At 36.3% G+C, this 19297-nt stretch overlaps 1 protein-coding gene across 2 annotated transcripts in view; it reads left to right on the top strand.

Moving 5' to 3' along the window:
- Window positions 1-19297, top strand: part of LRRC7 (leucine rich repeat containing 7) — a 480765-nt gene that overhangs the window by 191768 nt on the left and 269700 nt on the right. For both annotated transcript variants that reach the window (XM_075540042.1, XM_075540036.1), the window contains exons 5-6: window positions 8766-8855; window positions 14933-14989. In XM_075540042.1, the coding sequence (XP_075396157.1) occupies window positions 8766-8855; window positions 14933-14989 (147 nt within the window). The remainder of the gene's footprint in view (window positions 1-8765; window positions 8856-14932; window positions 14990-19297) is intronic.

The following is a 19297-nucleotide window of genomic DNA, read 5'->3' on the forward strand; positions in this document are numbered from 1 at the left end:
CAATGAAATAGAAGTTACAGTGGTGTTCCTTACAAGGAACAGTTGGAAATATAATTTGAGACCTTTGGTAGATTGTTATTGTTGTTATTAGATGCCTTTGAGTCCATTCAGTTTATAGTGACCCTATAGCAGTACCCAGCCCTTTGTCATCCTTATAATTATTATTATATTTGAGCCAATTGTTGTAACCATGGTGAATCCATTTTCTCAAGAATCTTCCTTTTCCCTGCTCCTCCACTTTACTAAGCATGATGTCCTTTTCCAGGGACCGGTCACTCCTGATAATATGTCCAAAGTAAGTGACACAAAGTCTTACCATTCTTGTTTCCAAGGAGCATTCTGGTTGTACTTGTTCCAAGACAGGTTCTTTTGGTTTTTTGGGCAGTCCATAATACTTTGAATATTCTTCACCAGCGCCATAACTCATATGCATGGGTTCTTAGTCTTCCTTGTTTAATGTCCTATCTTCACATGCATAGGAAGCAGTTGAAAATAGCATGGCTTGGGTCAGGTACACATTAGTCCTCAAAGTAGCAGCCTTGCTTTTCAACACTCTAAAGAGGTCTTGTGCAGCAGATTTACTAATGTAACACATCTTTTCATCTTTGACTGCTGCTTCCATGAGTATTGATTGTGGATCTAAGCCAAGACAAAATCTTTGACAACTTGAATTCTTTCTCCATTTATCACAGTGTTGTCTCTTTGTCCAGTTGTGAAGGTTGTTTTCCATACCTTGAGTTGTAATGCATCTTCATCGGCAAGTACTTCAAGTCCTCCCACTGAGTCAATTACAACTCATGGTAACTCTGTAGGGGCTAAAACACTGCTCTTCAAAACTGCTCTAAAGAACCACACAGCCTCATCTTTCTCCTGCAAAATGATTGTTGAATTTGAACCAACAGCAGTCCAACATTAAACTAATTCAGCCACCAGACCTCCTTATTTAATAACACTCAACATTAAGTCAAATATTAGGCAATAAAATATCCTTGAAAGCTAGAACTTTTCTACTTCAAAGATAACATATGAAGGGGGGTAAAATTGGAAAACCAAACCCTGAAAAGGATTTACTAATGCTCTTGGGCCATAATGTCATTTCGTCAACAAGAAACAAGAAAATAAATGTCAGTAGCTTCCCACACCAATGCAGCGACCATTTCTAAAATGTAGGATAAATTCTACTTATGTCTAATATTTCTATTCTAATTAAATAAATTTCCTTGAAAGTATTGTTAGTATTGTTTATCTATAAAACCTATAAAATATTAAGAAATAAAAGTTCTCAAGTGAAACTGTAATAACTTTGAATGTTGTCATTATAATTTTAGTTTTAGATGTGAACTTTAGAGTATAGCCTGAATATCATGAAGAAATATTTTTTAAAATTATCATTACAAACTTGAAAATATAAACTATTTAAGTCAAAAAATTAGAATTAGTATTTATTGAGACCCTACCATGCCTCTAGACATTGCTTTATTCTATTTAAATCTTCATGGAAATTCTATTATGCAAATCGACATTATATATATATATATATAAAGAGAGAGTGAGAAATTCTTGACACCAGTGTTTTTAATTCATGAGTTTTTTCTCTATATTTCTAAAACTCTGAAAGAGCATTTTGTGGGGCACTTAAATAAAAAGATATATTTTGCAAAATATAAAACATTTATATGGTTCAACTCTAAGGAAATTTCTACTGGATTATGGCATATCTATCCATGAGCTTGAAAACATGACCATATTTCTCTGCTCTCCTGAATAACCTCAAATTACAACTCTTGATATGGCATAATTAATAACCCACAAAACCGCTGCCACTGAGTTCATTCCAACTCATAGTGACCCTATAGGACAGAGTAGAAGTGCTCTTCAGAGTTTCTAACACTATAAATCTTTACAAAGAAGATAGCCTCATCTTTCTCCCACATAGCAAGTATTGGGTTTGAAACATCAATCTTGTGTTTAGTAGTCCAACACATAAGCTACTGAGCCACTACAACTTTTTTTAAAAAATAATTTTATTGGGGGCTCATACAATTCTTATCACAATCCATACATACATTCATTGTGTCAAAAACATATGTACATTTGTTGCCATCATCATTCTCAAACATTTGCCTTCTACTTGAGCCCTTAATATGTGCTCCTCATTTTCCCCCTCCCTCCCCACTCACCCCATCTCGTGAACCTTTAATCATTCATATATTATTATTATTTTGTCATATATTACACTGTCTGACATCTCCCCCTGCCCTCTTCTCTGCTGTCCCTCCCCAGGGATGAGGCTATGTGTAGATTCCTGTAATCAATTCCCCCTTTCTACCCTACATTCTCTCCACCCTCCATGCCTCTTTAATTGTCAAAGGGCTCTTAGTATGAGTGCTATATTATGTGTTCATGCCAGTTTTACATTGACATTGAAAATAAATTCTAAAGTGAAGAATTGCAATACAGTAAGAAGTTACATTAAAACAATCAGAAATTAAATTAGAAAGAAAAAATATAAAATGTCACCATTATGGTTGTGGTAAGGAAGTATAATGATGAGTGATAGTTTTCTGTTATTTTTGTTTTTAATGTCTTGCAATATGGTGATATAATTTTAAGACATAAATGAAAATGTTTAAATGCAAAACACATTTACACTTATGAACAAGCTTTACATTGACTCTCAACCTCAGCTTTAAAACTTTCAATTTTATGTGGTTCAGCTATTTTACTAGATATTTGGGGGCTGTACCACATTTCTCTGAACTTCCAAAGTAGAAAAGAAGACCATTGAAACAGGGATTGCTGGATTTCATCTTGATTTCCCTATTTCAACAATAAAAACTAAAAATAATAGAGGTATTTTAAAGAATGTTCTACTTAACATTGAAAGGCCAAAATAAAAAGAAAGGTAGAGAAAAGTAATATAATTTCTCTGTAGTTCTTACTATCGAGAAAAATAATAAATTAATCTTTGGAGCAGCATAAGAAGCAGACGCCACTATCTCTGTTTCAGACATAAATTGAATTTTATACAAGTTGAATTATTTGCAAAAGAAAAAAACTGTAGATTAAAATGCAGGTTTTTTACATCAATGCCTTGTACTTAAACACTACATTACATAGATATCTGACCCTATGATAACTTTTTCTTCAATGTATTTTGAATATGTGTTTTAATGTAAACAATTTATTGAATGAAATTATTATTTAATAATACATAAAGAATATTATCTTTGAAAATTCTATGTATCTGTGAAATGTATAAATTCAAACCCAATTATTGTTAGATAGCAAAGTCATTTTACCATTGAAAACTCCTTTATTTAATGTAAAATATTGGACTTTGTAGAATAGTTGGAAAAATTTAAAGCATTTCCTCATGAATAGGAACCAGACAAGTATACATCTTATCACTACTGTTATCAACTTTATGCTTAAAGTCTTAACAAAACCATTTGACAATAAAAAGGAACTGGCAGAGAAGAAATGAAACTCTACCTATTTGCAGATGATATGACTGTATATATAAAAATCTCCAAATAACAACTCAAATATTCAACAAAAATATTGTTTGGAGCAATTGAGAGATTCTGCAATATGACAGGATAGAAGGTCAACATACAAAAATCAATAGGATTTGTAGGTAGTAATAAAGAGAGCTCTGAAAAGGAAATCAAGAAAATAATACCATTTATAATAACCATCCAAAAGATAAAATATTTAGGAATGAACCTAACCAGAGGGAAAAAAAGACTTGTATACTGAAAACTATGAAACACTGCCATGAGAAACAAAAGACCTACATAAATAGAAAAATATTCTACGTTGGTGGCTAAGAAAACTTATTGTGAAAATGTCAATACTACTCAAAGCAATCTATAAATAAAATGTAATTCCAAGCCACAGAACAACTCCATTTTTTAAAGTAATGGAAAATGAATTACTAACTTCATATGGAGAGAGACAAGACACAGCACAAGCAAAAAATTTCTTAATAATAACAATAAAGTAGACCTATAACTACCTGTGGTAAAAAATAACCTGGTACTGGTACCGTGGTAGGTACATACACCAATGGAAAGGAATAGAAATCCAAGAAGTGAACTCGGGGTTAGACGACACTGAAGGGGAAAGAGATAGTGTCTTCAACACATGGTGTGGACAAAATTGGATCTTCCTCTGCAGAAGAGTGAAGCAGGACTCGTAGCTCACCCCACGTACAGAATAAAACTGAAGATTGATCATAGACTTAATGCAGATACCGCAAATATAAAGACTGTCTGTGAGAAAATAGGGATTCAATTAAAGGCTCTATCACAGAACATATACATGCTATCAAGTACGGGGAAGAAAGCACACATGTGAAAAAATAGACGGCTCAGCCCACTGAAAATATGACGCTAATATATATCAAAAGTATTTCATCAAAAGAATAAAAGGAGGACTGGCATGCTGGGAATAAATCTCTAACAATGACGAAGTAGACAGGAGACTAATGTCTAAAATCCATAAAAAATTTCAATAACTTAAAAAATGAACAATCCAATTAAAAATTGAACAAATAATGTGAACAGGCAGTTCACCAAAAATGACATCCAAATGGCTAACAAATATATGAAGACATGCTCACAATCATTAGCCATCTGGAGGTGTAAATCACCTTATACCAACTGTGACGGGCCAATTCAGAAAAACAGAAAACAAAAATGCAGGGGAAGAAATGGAGACTTTGAACTCTGATATGCTGCTGGTGGGTCCATAAGTAGGTGAAATCATTGTGGAAAACCACATGGCACCATCTCAAACAACTGGGAATAGAAATTCCAAACGAGGCAGCAATACCTCTGTTTGGTAGAGGGCGGAGTCATAAAAGGAACAGACATATATGCACTCTCATGTTCATCACAGTATTCTTCACAGCAGTATGCAGTTGAAAACAACCTAAAGCCCAGTAGATGAAGAGTGGATAATGAAACTTTGGTGCATGCACACAGTGGAATACTGAGCATCACTAAAAACATGGATGAAACCATGCAACACCTCATGATGTGAATGGACTTGGAGAACATTGTGTGGTTAGTCCTTCACAAAAGTATAAATATGAGACGACTACTATAAGGATAAAAAACCAAGACAAAGAATTGCAGGCTCCCAAGGGAGGGAGGGCTAGGGTGGGAAAACGAAGCAAGCGACTAGGTCAACAGGTGAAAAGGAGGGTGGTGATCCATAAGAGGGAGAAGAGGATTTGGGGGTGAGAGGACTGGAATATTAGGCACAGGGCTGATGAGTGGCTTGAACTATTGAATGCAGAGGTGATGGTCTGAAATATACATACTCTGTCGAATATACAAGTAAAAATTCATTTAAAAAACAAAAGAAATACTCAAAATAGTATGCCAGGTTCTTCCACAATATGAAGTTTCCCAGAGAGGCATCAAGAAAGAAAGAGAGTTTTGATCATAGAAATAGTACCGTGGGATACAATCTAATGCCTTCATGTGGGGAATAGAGGTCTGAGGGGAGCCATGGAGCTCAAGTTGTTTCTGTAACTATACAATTAGATCCTTTTAAAGCCATTTACTTACTAAAAGTGACCATTTTGAAGTCAGTTATCAGATCAATGCTTTTAATATTCATCAAATTTAAACAATCCCTATTAATAATCTTTTCAAAATGCTTAAATGATTCTTTCTCTGGAATGACTATACAGACCAAAGGTAGAAGTTAAATCTGGATTAAAATCTATTTAACATCCATGGCAGTATAAAAACTATAACACTAAGTAGATGTTAGTTCTAATTATTACAATGAAGATAAACCCAGAGAATGCTTCTTCTTTAACCCCTTGGTGGAAAAGCTTGACTCTTTGAGCTGAGCATTTACAGCCCTGTAAGGCCGACCCCAAACCTGTATTCTCAAATCTTCACTCCCAAGTCTCTATAAAAAGATCCCCTTTAACAGGTATAGTCACTGTTACCCAACTCCTAAGTCAGCTCTTTTCTACATTATGAAAGCCCACCCACTTCGCCCCATGAAGGTGGCCTCTCTCTAACGAACATCAAGCTCATAGACTAGCCACTATGAAGCTCTAGCCAAATGATTCAACTTCAAAATATAAACTTGAAGAGGATATTTGGAGCAAAAAATCAAATAAAATCAATGCAAGTAGTATTCTGAGAATTTATTTTTAAATTTTTAAAAATCAGTATAAAAACATTTTAATTGGGTTGGGTTCTCCCAGAAGCAAACATGCATTCAGTGTATTTGAGAACAGATCCCAGAAAATACTTGCAGCAGGTGTGCTAGGAGCAGTGGACCTCAGTATCTCTGGGGAACTCTAAGAAAAAAGTATCAAACACACGAACCATTTTATCACACTCAACAAGTGGGAGAGTTTAACTGTTCATGATCCACCCAGTAAGTAGTTGAGAACTGCTCCTAAGTGGCATTGGTTATTTTGCAGTCTTCACCCACCATCTGCGTGAACAGAGCAGGCTCCTCCTGCCGAAGAAACAATACAGACCTGTATTAGACATTTCCCCCCAATTTCACCTAATTTTAAGCACTAGAGATATGGGTAGGGCACTGGAGCATCAAATCTGGAGCAACAATAGAAAGATGAGTGAAATAAAAAAATAAACAGGTATTTTGCAACAGAGAAAAAACAAAATTGCCAATAAGCCTATAAAATATGTTCATAATCAATCAAAGAAACAATGATTATTACTATGTTATACTTATCATATTGGATAAAGGGAAAAGATGTTTTTAAATGCTATGTTAAACAAGACATGGGAAAGAGGTATTTTTGCTCTCATGTTTAGGATGCAATGAATACAACTACTTTTAAAAAACTGGGTCCAGGTACACGTTTAAGACCTGCTAAGACAGGGAGTAAGTAATTTCTTGTGCACGTACCAGGATGTACTTTGTGCTTGTTCAAAAATACTCATAGAAGCAATATTTAAAATAATAAAATGAACAAAAGCTGGAAAGGTCTGCAATGTTTCTTGGAGCAGGATAGTTAATAAATTGCTCTATACTTATCAATATAAATAATAGGTCCAATACTTATAAATATCATATTCTGCTACTATGATCAGTCATTTGCATGACATACATGAAATTACTAAATGTAAAACTTTTTAAAGGCTCAGGAAAACATGCACAGTAAGATTTGATATATAAAGTCACACCGTTTTAAGAACTGGACTGGGTTTGCTAAAGTTCTTTGCAAGACAGAATAGTAAACCTCATTCAGGAATTAGCAAAAAATAGAAGAATACGATGAGGGAGGGACATGCAAGTACCTCTAGTAAACTATGCCGGGTAAACATATGTCATTCTCTATGTACAAAACATTGGTAACAAGAAAGTGGGCAGAAGAACAGGAGCCACTGAATCAGCACAGAGAAATGTCAAAAGTCAGAGGAGAAACGGGTCAGTGACCCAGTAGAAGGAAAGAACCAACAATAGTGGACGCTGTTCTAGACTGTGGAGGAGAAAAGTAAAATGAACACAGTGTAAGTCAAAGAGGCTCCAGTGGTGCTAAGGGTTCAGTCGAGCTTGGAGACTTTGATGAGTGGAACTTTAGTAATAATTATGGTTGTTTCCCAAAAGCAGTGGTTTAAAGAGTAAGTACTATAGGGCAGGTCTTTAAATAATGTTGACAGTAAGTACAATAAGCTAGTACTTGAGAGTAAGGAAAATGTTACTGCTTCTTAGAAGTAATTTTACATCATAACATTGCCTTACTTAAAGCTATTGAGGAAGATATTCAAAATATTTAAATAGAAATGGAATCATAGGGGTAAATTATACCCAATATCTATTTAAGAAAAGAACTATTTCCTGGAAAATCCATGAGTTCAATATTTGGGGTGAAGGTTTAAATATTTCAAATAACTGTTTCTATGTAATTAAAACTTTTTTTCCTAAGGGTTTTTCTTGATTTTTAATATTTCCCATAGCCTTCAGTTTCTGTGTGATTGCTGTATCAGTATTCTTGTCAATTTTTAATAAATATGAAGGGACTAATATGAATCCTGATGCACATATAGGTTGAGGCTGCATTATAGGAAATGTCAGTTAGGGGGACAAACTATTCCTTCTCTTTCAGGTTGGGCAGCATTCGTTTTCATGGTAAACTGTAGATAAATTTTGTTACCAGATACTCAAACTGATCGCCATTCAGTCCATCTCCTCTCATAGCAACCTAGACTGGCTTTATGATGCAGGGAGCCTCCTCTTTCTCTGGCAGAGCAGCTGGAGGATTTGAATCATCAGATTTGCAGGTTAGCAGACCAATGCTCACCCAACAGCACCCTGAAGACTACCTTGAATTTTAAAGATTTAGTAGAACAGTCAGTAGACAATCTTGCCTGCCTAAGTATATGAAAATTCTATTGAGAATGAGCATTAATTTGAGAATTAGGAAACAGCGTCGAACTTCAGATTTTCAGAAACCAGGTCTCTGCTGGTGTGCCGAAGGTTAGGAGAGCAGTATGAAATGATGCCTCTCACGCCGGCATGGCATAAATCTTAGCCCCTGGAGCAGCGTGGAGGTGGGTGAATGCCATTTATTTTAATAACAGGCAAAATTTTCAAGCTGTAACAACATGCTCAATAAATTCTCCCATTACTGTGATTCCAAAGGAGAGTTGAAAAATGTATTACACTTCTATTTTTTTTCTCCCTGGAGATTTATATTTTTATTCTGTTTCTATAGCAACATCAATGCAATGACTAAACCTTTAACTCCCTTCTAGACTCCCTGATGGCTTCACACAGCTTCTAAACCTGACCCAGCTCTACATGAATGACGCCTTTCTGGAATTTCTTCCAGCCAATTTTGGAAGGTAAGAATAAGAAATTTAAATGAGGCAATTTTATTTGCTCATAGGTAAATACTGTACTAGAACCATTGGATAATATTTTAAAAGTGGAAGTAGTACTTAAAGATACTCCCCTCCAAAAAGATAATCCCACTGTAATCAAGTCGATTATGCCGGCTTCCAAGGCTATAAATCTTTATGAAGCAGGCAGCTGCAGCTTGCTTTCATTAAGTAGCGGATGGGTTCCAGCCACCGTCTTTCATTTAGCAGCCAGCTTACTCTAACCACTGTTCTATGGGGCGCCTGGATCAAATAGACTTCCATTTTTGTTCATTAATTGGGGTTCAGTTAATTCATGAAATGTTTTACAAAAATAAGGTAAAATTAGACATCTATATTGCACTAATAATCACACTTGGGAAAGAGAGGCCTTTCTATTCCTGTAAACAGTTAGAGTCTGAGAAATTTACAGGGCAGTCCTACCTTGTGCTGTAGGGTGGCTATGAGTCAGTATGGACTTGATGGCAGGGAGGGATGGAGTTAGGGAGGGAGGGAGAGAAGGAAGAAGGGAGGGAGGGAGGGAATCAACTTGAGGAAGGTGAAGGACGGAGCAGTGTTCCCTTCTGTTGTGCACACGGCTGCTCTGAGTCAGAATGGTCTCCACAGCCCCTAACACCAGCCGTAGTCAAGGAAGGTCTAGCTGAATGAGAGTTAAGTATGAAACAGTGAAAAACTTTAAATGATGTCACCATAATAGCAGTCAAATGAATTCTGTATGAATTTAAAAGTTAAATACAAAGACAAAAAAATTATTTGGGAGTAAAATACAGATGACTGTTTAAAAGAAAATATCCTAAATGGGTTGCTTTGACTCTGTAAATATTTGAATTAAAGATAACAAAAAGAATAAAACAAACTGAAATATATTTAATATTTTTTAAAAACAAATCATTAATATCCCTAACATATAATGAATAATTAGTAATGCATTTAAGACAATGATCTCATGGGGGGAGGCAAATAATATGTATAAGCATTTTAAAATAAAACATTTTATGTCTGTCTTCTTCAGTGTACTGTTTTTTGTTTTCTATAACAGATGTGTCTTACAAGTTAGGACATGTTAAGATCAATCTCACAGTATTTTTCTAAATATTATTCTTTAAAGCCATTCAAACAATAGAATGGGCATTACTCAACACCATTCCACGGACCGAAGGCCATAGATAACATTAAAACTAGCTGCAATGGTGCAATGAAGCCGCCTAGCATGCTGCGGGCTTCCCTAACGCAGGAAAGTCAGAGCGCACTTCTCAGATGCCGTGACTTTTCCAAAGAATGACATCACAACACCCATGAATGCAACAGACTTGCATAGGTTCTTCTTGTTTTCTTTCTAATTGACAGAATTTCAAGAGAACTCTCCCCTAACTTCGAAAGAACTGGCCTTTTACCAATCCTTTAAATATCTTATCATAGTCAGCAAGTATATTCTTGATTCATCAAAGCAGAAATATTTTGTTACTTACCATGGCTTTTAGCAACACAGATTTTCAAAGTTTGAAAGAGATCATAAAAGTCATTTTGCTAAACTATCTTGCTGAAGGTGAAAAAAGGTACTTTATAGATTAAAATAACAATAAGACAGGGCAAATTTCAGCAGACTATTTACTTAAAATAGAATTCTAATTCAAAATAGTTATGATTTTAATGGTATGCTTTCTGATTGCTAAAAACTGTTTTCTTTGTAGAACTATTTTAAGAGATTGGAGGAGAAAAAAGTACAAGTATTGACAACAGTTAAGAATTATCAAGTATTTAATACACCAATTTTAGTCGTAGTACAAAACACTGAAAGACCGGGTCACTTTCTTTCACATGTAGGTTACAACTGTAAGATTAAAAATTAAAATGGAAATTTAATAGCAAAGTAAAATGGCAAGGGAAAGAGACTTAGGTGAATGTATAAAAACACTAGTAGAGGTTATAGAGGAAATAGAACAAATAGTCACATCGTCCCCAGGCAGTACGAATTTAGAGATTCGCATTAAGTCTGTTTCCAAATAGGTTCAGTAGCGCTGGGTTGGCAGGGGCGTTGAAATGGGCTCAGCAGCTGCTGCAGCGGCAGTGCAGTTCACTGTTCCTTCGGGGTCACACAAGTCGCTGAAAGGTCGTTGGCTCAGAGAACAGCCCTCGCGATCAGCTTCTGAAAGGTCCCGGTGGTGAAGCCCCTGTGCAGCTCTTTTCCTCTGCACACTTGAGGCTGCCATGAGTTGGAAACATGCCGCAGCAACAAAGCACAACAGCAGGAAATAATTAGACTAGTCCCAGGCGACAAAGCTTACCTGGTAGCTGCACTGCTCCGTAAATGCATTGCTAATCACAAACATTACCTGAGTAGAAAGAGGGCAAGTGCAATACCAGAATTCCTCGGACTTCACAGAAGGGAAAGAGAAGCAAATTCATAAGCCAAGAACTCTTCCTATGAAGTGAAGTTCAAACATGCCTCTAGCCTCCAACCTTCTTACTAATTCTGACCCCGTCCCTCCCTCCCAGAGCACTTTCCAGCCTCTGTGCCTGCTTCAATCATTCATCACAACGGTCATACATAATTCACAGATCATTCTCATGATTGGGGAGCTGATTAGGAAAGTTAATAGGTAACAGCGCAGGATCAGACATGCTAGGTACAGAGTTCTGCTCAGGAACACCTGTACCCTCGGCAAACTTCTCTGGGTCCTTGGCCTTTCAGCCTTGTGGCCCCTTAGTCTCTGCCCCATTCAAGCAAGTATCATAAAATCCCCTTAATGCTGTCAATAAATGCCCAAAGGGCGCTTTACTCTGACCTAAATCTTAGCCCCAAGGCAACTCAGTTTTAGATCCCAGGTCAGAATGCAAACAAGCCTGCTGCCCCAGTGGCAATCCGCTGTGAACTTCGTGGACCAGGAAGCCCAACTCTGTCTCATGCCGATTCTTCACTTTGCTGCTGCCTCTCCTTTGACACTTCTCTTGTTTGATCGTTTTCAGTGAGTGGATGGAGAAGTTTCCATGCATGATCTTCCTTGGTATCCAAAGGACACGCCCCACCCCTCCTGCTGCTTCTGTTTTGAGATGGCTTATTTCATACCCAGCAGGATCACAAAATTGACCAATTCCCACATTAGATTTCCAAATTTGTACATGACAATGAACTCTGTCAACAATCACTCACAATGGAATCATATAACCCTGGGTGTCCTCTCACACTTTCTCTTAACCAAACCCAGCAAGAAAAGAGGAAATACAACCAGTCATCCACCCAGCCATTCCATGTGAGTTACAAAGACCACGGCCAGGAGAGCCAGACGGAGTCATTCACTGCATTGTTCCAAGCAATGGAAACGATACCTTTCGCTGTGTAAACATGGTTTCCTTAGCACCAGGAATGCCACAGGGAAGATGGTACCAGAGGTGTTTAAATGCACACCAAAAAAAACAAAAATTTTTTTTAATATAAATAAATGCACACCAATGTTAAAAGTGTGGCAACAGTCCATAACATATGATGTATTGTAGAACATCTCACTTTGTAATATAATGGTTGTTCTTCGGTGCCATCGTATCAGTTTCCACCCGTAACAACCTTATACCCATCAGAACAAAACTATCCTGCACCAGCCACAAGGTAGTTCCCACGCTTGAAGCTAGAGTTGCAGCCACAGTGTCACTCCATCTTCTTGAGGACCTTCCTCGTGTCCATTGCCCCTCTACTTTACCAAGCATGAAATCCTTCTGCAGGGACTGGTCTCGCCAGACACGCCCGATCTAAGATGACGGCTCTCCATCCTTGCCTCTAAGGAGTGCTGTTGGACATATTGCTACCAAGGCAGATCATTTTGACCATTTGGAAGTCCATGGTACTTGTAATATTCTTCAACAACATCACAATTCAAATGTATTGACTTGTCTTTGCTATTCCTTATTCAGTGTCCAATTTTCACATGCATATGAGGCAACAGAAAATACCATGACTTGGGTCAAGCTTACCTTAATCCTCAAAGTAACATCCTTGTAAAGAGCCATTGTGCAACATTGTACCCAGTGCAAGTCATCTTTTGATCTCTTGACTACTGTTTCCAGGAGATTTGATTGTGGATCCAAGCAAGACAAAACACTTGACAATTTCAACCTTTTCTCCAAATAATATGATGCTAGCCATTGGTCCCTTTGTGAGGATTTTTATCTTCTTTATATTAAGTTGCAATCCATACTAAAGATCACGATCCTTGTTTTTCTTCAGTGCTCTCAACAAGCAAGGTTGTGTCATCTGCGTATCAAGGGTTATTAATAAGCCTTCATCCCATCCTGATGCCACAGTCTTCTTCATGTAAGGCAGCTTCTCTGATTATTTGTTCAGCATACAGACTGAATTGGTATAGTAAGAGGATACAACCCTGTCACGCATCTTTCCTGACTTAAACCACGAATATCCCCTTGTTCTGTTCAAAAACCTCTCTCTTGATCGATGTATCACTTCTGCAGAGCACAATGACGTGTTCTGGAATTCCCTTCATCCTCAATGTTATTCATCGTTTGTCATGATACACACAGTCTAATGCCTTGACACAGTAAGTAAAAGGGAATTAAATGTCTTTCTGAAATTCTCTCCTGTCAGCCAAGATCCATCAAGATCAGCAGTCGTATCCCTTGTTCCAACTCCTCTTCTGAATCTAGCTTAAACCTCTCGCAGCTCCCTGTTGATTAGCTGCTGCAACCTTCGTTGGATAATCTTCAGCAACATTTTACTTGAATGTGATATCAATGATATTGTTCTATAATTTGAGCTTTCTGTAGGTTCACTTTTCTCTGGAATGTACACAAATATGGGTCTCTTCCAGTCAGTTGGCCAAATAGCTGTCTTCCAAATTGGCTGGCATAGATACGTAAGCACTTCCAGTACTTCATCACCTTGTTGAAACAATTCATTTGGTAGTCCATCCATTTCTTGCCCAATGCTTTCAGTGAAGCTTGCACATCTTCCTTCATCAACATTGGTTTTGCTTATATGTTACCCCTGAAATGATGGGATGTCAATTAGTTCTTTTTGGTATTGTGACTCTGTGAATTCTTTCCATTCTCTTTTGATGCTTCTAGTATCAATTAATATTTTGTCCTTAGAATCTTTCGATATTGCAACTTGAGGCTTTAATATTTTAGTTCATTTTAAGGTATGCTAGGAAAGTTCTTCCCTTTTGTTTGTCTAATTCTAGGGTTTTGCACATTGCATTTTAATATTTGCCTTCTAGAGCTACCCTTAGAAATTTTCTTTGACCTTATCCTTTCATTAGTTACTAGATTATGAAAAACAAGTTTCTTTCTTTCCATTGTTTCTTATGACCGCTTATTTTCTTTGTGAATGATGTTCTTGACGTCCTCCCACAGCTCATCAGCTCTTCTGTCATTCATGCTCAATGCATCAATTCTATTCTTGAGATGTTCTCAAAATCCATGAGGGATAGACTGAAGGTCGTGTTTTGGCTCTGATGGACTTGTTTTAATTTTCTAAAGCTTTATTCTGAATATACATGTGAGCAATTGTGACCTGTTCCACAGTCAGCTCCTGGGCTGGTATTGTTATTGTTAGGTGCCATCGAGTCATCTCTGACATATCGCGACAACAGAACAAAACACTGTGAGACCTTGTGCTTTGCTCAATTGTTCCTATGCCTGAGCTCATGGCTGCAGTCAGTCTACTGGATGTTTGAAATGTAGCTACAATGAAAATGCTTTTATAACATATGTGAAACTTAGAAGACTTGGAATCAATGATACTCATCAAAAGACCTCAATTAATTTTATTTTTATTCTATATAGTTTTAACTTTTATTTAAACTGTATTTTTTGTGAAGGAAAACAGCTTTCCATACAACAATTCATGCTCATTTTGTTTCAAGTCATTGATTATCTAGTTATTTTTACAGAGCTTATTTGTTCATTACCCAATGTTCATGCAATCCAACTCATAATTTGTCTATTCCTTTCAAACTCATACCCATTGTATGTAATTATTTGGGCACAAGTATTTGGTTACTGTAAATGATCATTCATAATTTTTCCTGCAGACTTGTCAAATTGCGGATTTTGGAGTTAAGAGAAAATCACTTGAAAACTCTACCAAAGTAAGTGACTGTATGTTTTCTAAAATGTCAGCTGTGACTTTTCACTAGTTGGAAAAGTGAGTGTATATTTTTATGTTGGCTAATATTTGTACTTTGAGTTAACATTAATGTTTTCTTAGAGGATGAAAGTATTGTATACTAATAAAGATGCATAGTAAATATGCATCCTCAAAAAGCTGTATCCTTATAATTGCATTCGATAAAGTTGTATTTTTACAGACAACATGAGTAAATATTTGCTTGTTTCTACCCATGGCTAAAATTATTACATTGACACATAGAAAATTTTAATTGTTAAAGAAAAACTGATCATTTCAAATGGTTTAATATAATGGGTGATTAATCCTTCAAGTTATTTTATAGACTGTGATATTTTTCAGTTTTTAAAGAAAGAATATGTTCAATTTTTTTTTCAGGAAAGTGTAAACATTGTTAGAGAGTCTAAAATGATATGGGGGAAAGTTATATATCCTTGAAATTCTCTCCTTTTTACTGCTCTACTATAGAAAAACTCAGAATATGTTTAAAAAATGAACCCCCAAACTTTCTTCAATGCTAATTTAATAAAGTACATTATTTCATCTGGTCTTGCCTTACTGATATGTAATAATAAAAATTCTTTCACACAACAATAATTATTTTATTGAAAGTAAAAAATTACCTAAAGTGTGAGGATATTTTTTAAACAGATAAATACAGTTTGCATGTAAATTGTAACTGAACTACAGAAATTATTATGTTGCTATCATTAGTCTCCAGTAGTATTCCAGTGATCAGTTTTTCAAATATATTCACAGGACTTATCGATCTTTCTTTTATTGAACCAAAACTAAATTTCATTTTGTGCCTTCAAACTTCTTTTCCTTAAAAAGCTGCTGAATAGTATTGTTTGTGTGTGTGTTTTCTTTTGCCAGTATGTGTATATCTATAAAATGCCTTCATTTACATTTTATATATGATTTTATATATAAAAATTTTGTCAACATAGCATAGAATTTTCAATACTAACATGAATTATTATTAAATATGTGCATTTGAGAGGTAGCATTCATTCATTGCTCCACAAATGGAGAACAAGGACACAACATGGAAAGGAAGAGATGTCCCCATTAATCGGTGCCTTCTCTAAGCCATATCATTATGCGTAGGCCAAATTGAAGAGATTTCACACAAATACATATGGGAACCAGGTTAAAAGTGTTACTTGTTCAAGTCTTAGTTTCTTGCAGATGAAGATAATGCCATCATTTGCATGCCCTTTGCTTTTGTTTGCCTCTTTGAAAGTAAGGTTGGGAGAATGGCCTTACCAGAAACTAAACCACGGCGGCAGAGCAATGACCCTTGCCATCTGATCTGAGGGTTAGGTGCAAGCATGTATTGAGTGCGTGAAGAAGAGCCCTTTCCCTTCTACTCTCAAGTAATGGCTGCGACAGCAAGCAGAAAAACGAACCTGGCATATAGTTATATAGGAACTTTATGGGGAGATAGGTGAATAATTTAGAGTGCTGGGTAACAATGCTTGCAATTGGTTCCTGGTTTTGAGGCTGTGGCATAGTATTAAATAGAATTAAATAAGTAAAATAATATGTACAAATCAAATTCTGGTTGAGATTGTAAATCTATACAGGCTACATGGGGTCAACTGCTAAATACACACACACACACACACACACACACACAAACACACACGGCCATCAAGTGGAGTCTAACTCACGGTGTCCCTTTTTGCCAGGGTAGAGCTGCCTCAGTGGGTGTCTGAGACTGTCACTGTTCATGAGAGCAGAAAGCCTCATCTTTTCCCCATTTAGTGACTGCGAGTTTGGAACTGCTGACCTTGCAGTCGGCATCTCGCATAACCAATATAAGTTGTAAATCTGTTGTAGCTTTTCTATTTTAAGAAACATTGTCAAAGTATAGTTTGCATGTCCATTTTAAAACTTACAAATTCTACATGAGGACACTGTTTTAATTTTGTTGTCTGTAGAATGAGAATTGCAGACAGAATCTCTTTCCTAAATAAAGATGTGTTTCATGAGGTTATTTCTTAATACACAGTACCTTGGTATCACAAATCATGACATGCAACTTAGGGCTGTGTGAGCTTTCTACTACCCTTCTCCATCTTGCTTTATGTCTTCCAATTAAAGGAAGGAATATCTCTTAAAAATAATAATTTGAGTGTTATAATAGCAATTCCAAATATAGATAATGTATGATTTCCTTTAAGAATACAGATGGGATTCAAGTTCTGTAACGGATCTTCAGTGACCTTTTCCTTTCTTTTCATTTTCTACCATACAATCCATATGATTAGCAGTTCCTGAAAAATGTTAAAAAGGCATAGAATTGTGCAGAATATATATTAAATATGTATCCTGTAAGTTGATGTTGTGTGCAGGTACTGGGATCAAGTTTTTTCAATTACGAAATAGAAGTCCGTGCTATACATTTTCATACACTACTTGAAAATAATGCATCTTGGTATATGAATGCATAAGACAGTTACCTAAAAATCTTTGAAACTGTCAGATTTTGATAGTAATAATTGAAGACATTGAGCATCTGAGGAAGTACAAAACCGAAAAGCAAACCTTTTAGCCTCCATGAGACATTCCTTTTTCCTTCACAGCAGAATTATCCTCTTAATGATGCTGTTTTAGGAATTGTCAGAAAATGTGGGATGGTAGAGAACATTCAAATGTGCGCTGGATGACAAATGAGATATCTTTACTTATTATTTATCACTTGCTTGTTTTTATTTAAGAGTTCCTGCAGGTCAGAAATACAGAAGGGGCTTAGCTGGTGGGTCTGTCTCAGTGTATCTCACAAGTCAAGCAAGCTGTCTGCCAGCTGCAGTCTTATCAAGGCTAGACTTGACTGGGGGATTTGCTTCCAAATTCATTCATGCAATAGGAGTTGGCAGGTCTAAGTTTCCATTGGATATAGGCTGAGTACTTAGTTCATAACCATGTGAGTTTCTCGATGAGGCTACTCAAAACTTAGAGCTTGCTTCCCCCAGGACAAATCATCTGAGAAAAAGAACATGAGCACTTAATACAGAGGCCATGTATCATATAAAGTAATCTCAGAAGTTCCATATCATCACTTCTGCCGAATGCTATTGGCCACATAGGCCAAATCTGGAACAGTGTGGAAGGGAATTACATAAAGCTGAATGCCAGGAACTGGGGGCATGGGGGCAGGAGTATCATATGGTCTGGTTCTCAGCATTGCAGTTCTGAAAATTCATTATCAACAATGAGCCAGAATGAAGCCTCAGATTCAAGACACTGAAGGACAAATCATATTCACAGAATACGTTATGTTGATACAATACTATACTTTTCCCAGAACTCTTCAGTAGATGTTCTTCCTGAACACAAGCTATCCCCGTTTCAGAGCTTTGTACTGCCTCCGTGCTTGCATGGCCCTTAGGATCGATATTTGCATGACTAGGTCTTCGTTATGAATGAGTCTTCCTGCGGATGTTGACACCTCAGAGACTTGCCCTGGCCACACTTAGGAATGTTTTCCCTTGTAGCCTTAATGCTAATTCACTGTTCTGTTCCGTTTTTCTTCATAGCACTCATAGTTCTCGGAATTATTTTGACTCTTTGTTTACTTGGGCATTATCTCCTTAGGAGAATGTTACCTCCATTCCAGAAAGGAATCTAGAGAGCATTAATTCTAAAATTCCAATGATATCTACTTCTAAGAAATGGGCTATTAGGAGTTGTCACATTATGTTTTTCAATAGAAGAAAACGATTTGTCTTCTTATGTAAAATAAGCTACCTGAAAACACCTAGTACACTATGTAAAAATACCATAGAGATGGTCTGAGAGTCCAGGGTATCCAGCTTAACAAATGGATAATTGTGATCCTACAAATGTTTCCAACATGTTTCTCAAGCAGAGGACAGTTTATTAGACAATGTTTCATTTGACTGGTAGAAGATTCTATTTCATTATTATTTATAAAACTTTTGCACTCTAATAAAATAATTAAGAATAATGTATAGGTAAAATTACTCAATGTACTTAATTCCTCAAGTATATGCCTGCATGGTGCTTTTGCAATACTAAGTAAGGAATGTTGAAGAATCAATTCATGATATAGTTATTAATTGTATACTTTTATTCTAAGACATGGTGGCTTTCAGTAAGCGACTTTTCCTGAAAAACAAAGTTAAAAAAGCCAAAACATTTGCCCTTAGTGATGCCTATGGTCTTGAAAAGACCTACATTAGCTAATAGAAGGGATATACTAACTTGTAGTCAAATTGGTTCTGGCTCAACAGTGACCGTA

Source organism: Tenrec ecaudatus, chromosome 1 (genome assembly GCF_050624435.1).
Source record: "Tenrec ecaudatus isolate mTenEca1 chromosome 1, mTenEca1.hap1, whole genome shotgun sequence".
In the NCBI taxonomy this organism is placed as follows: Eukaryota; Metazoa; Chordata; class Mammalia; order Afrosoricida; family Tenrecidae; genus Tenrec; species Tenrec ecaudatus.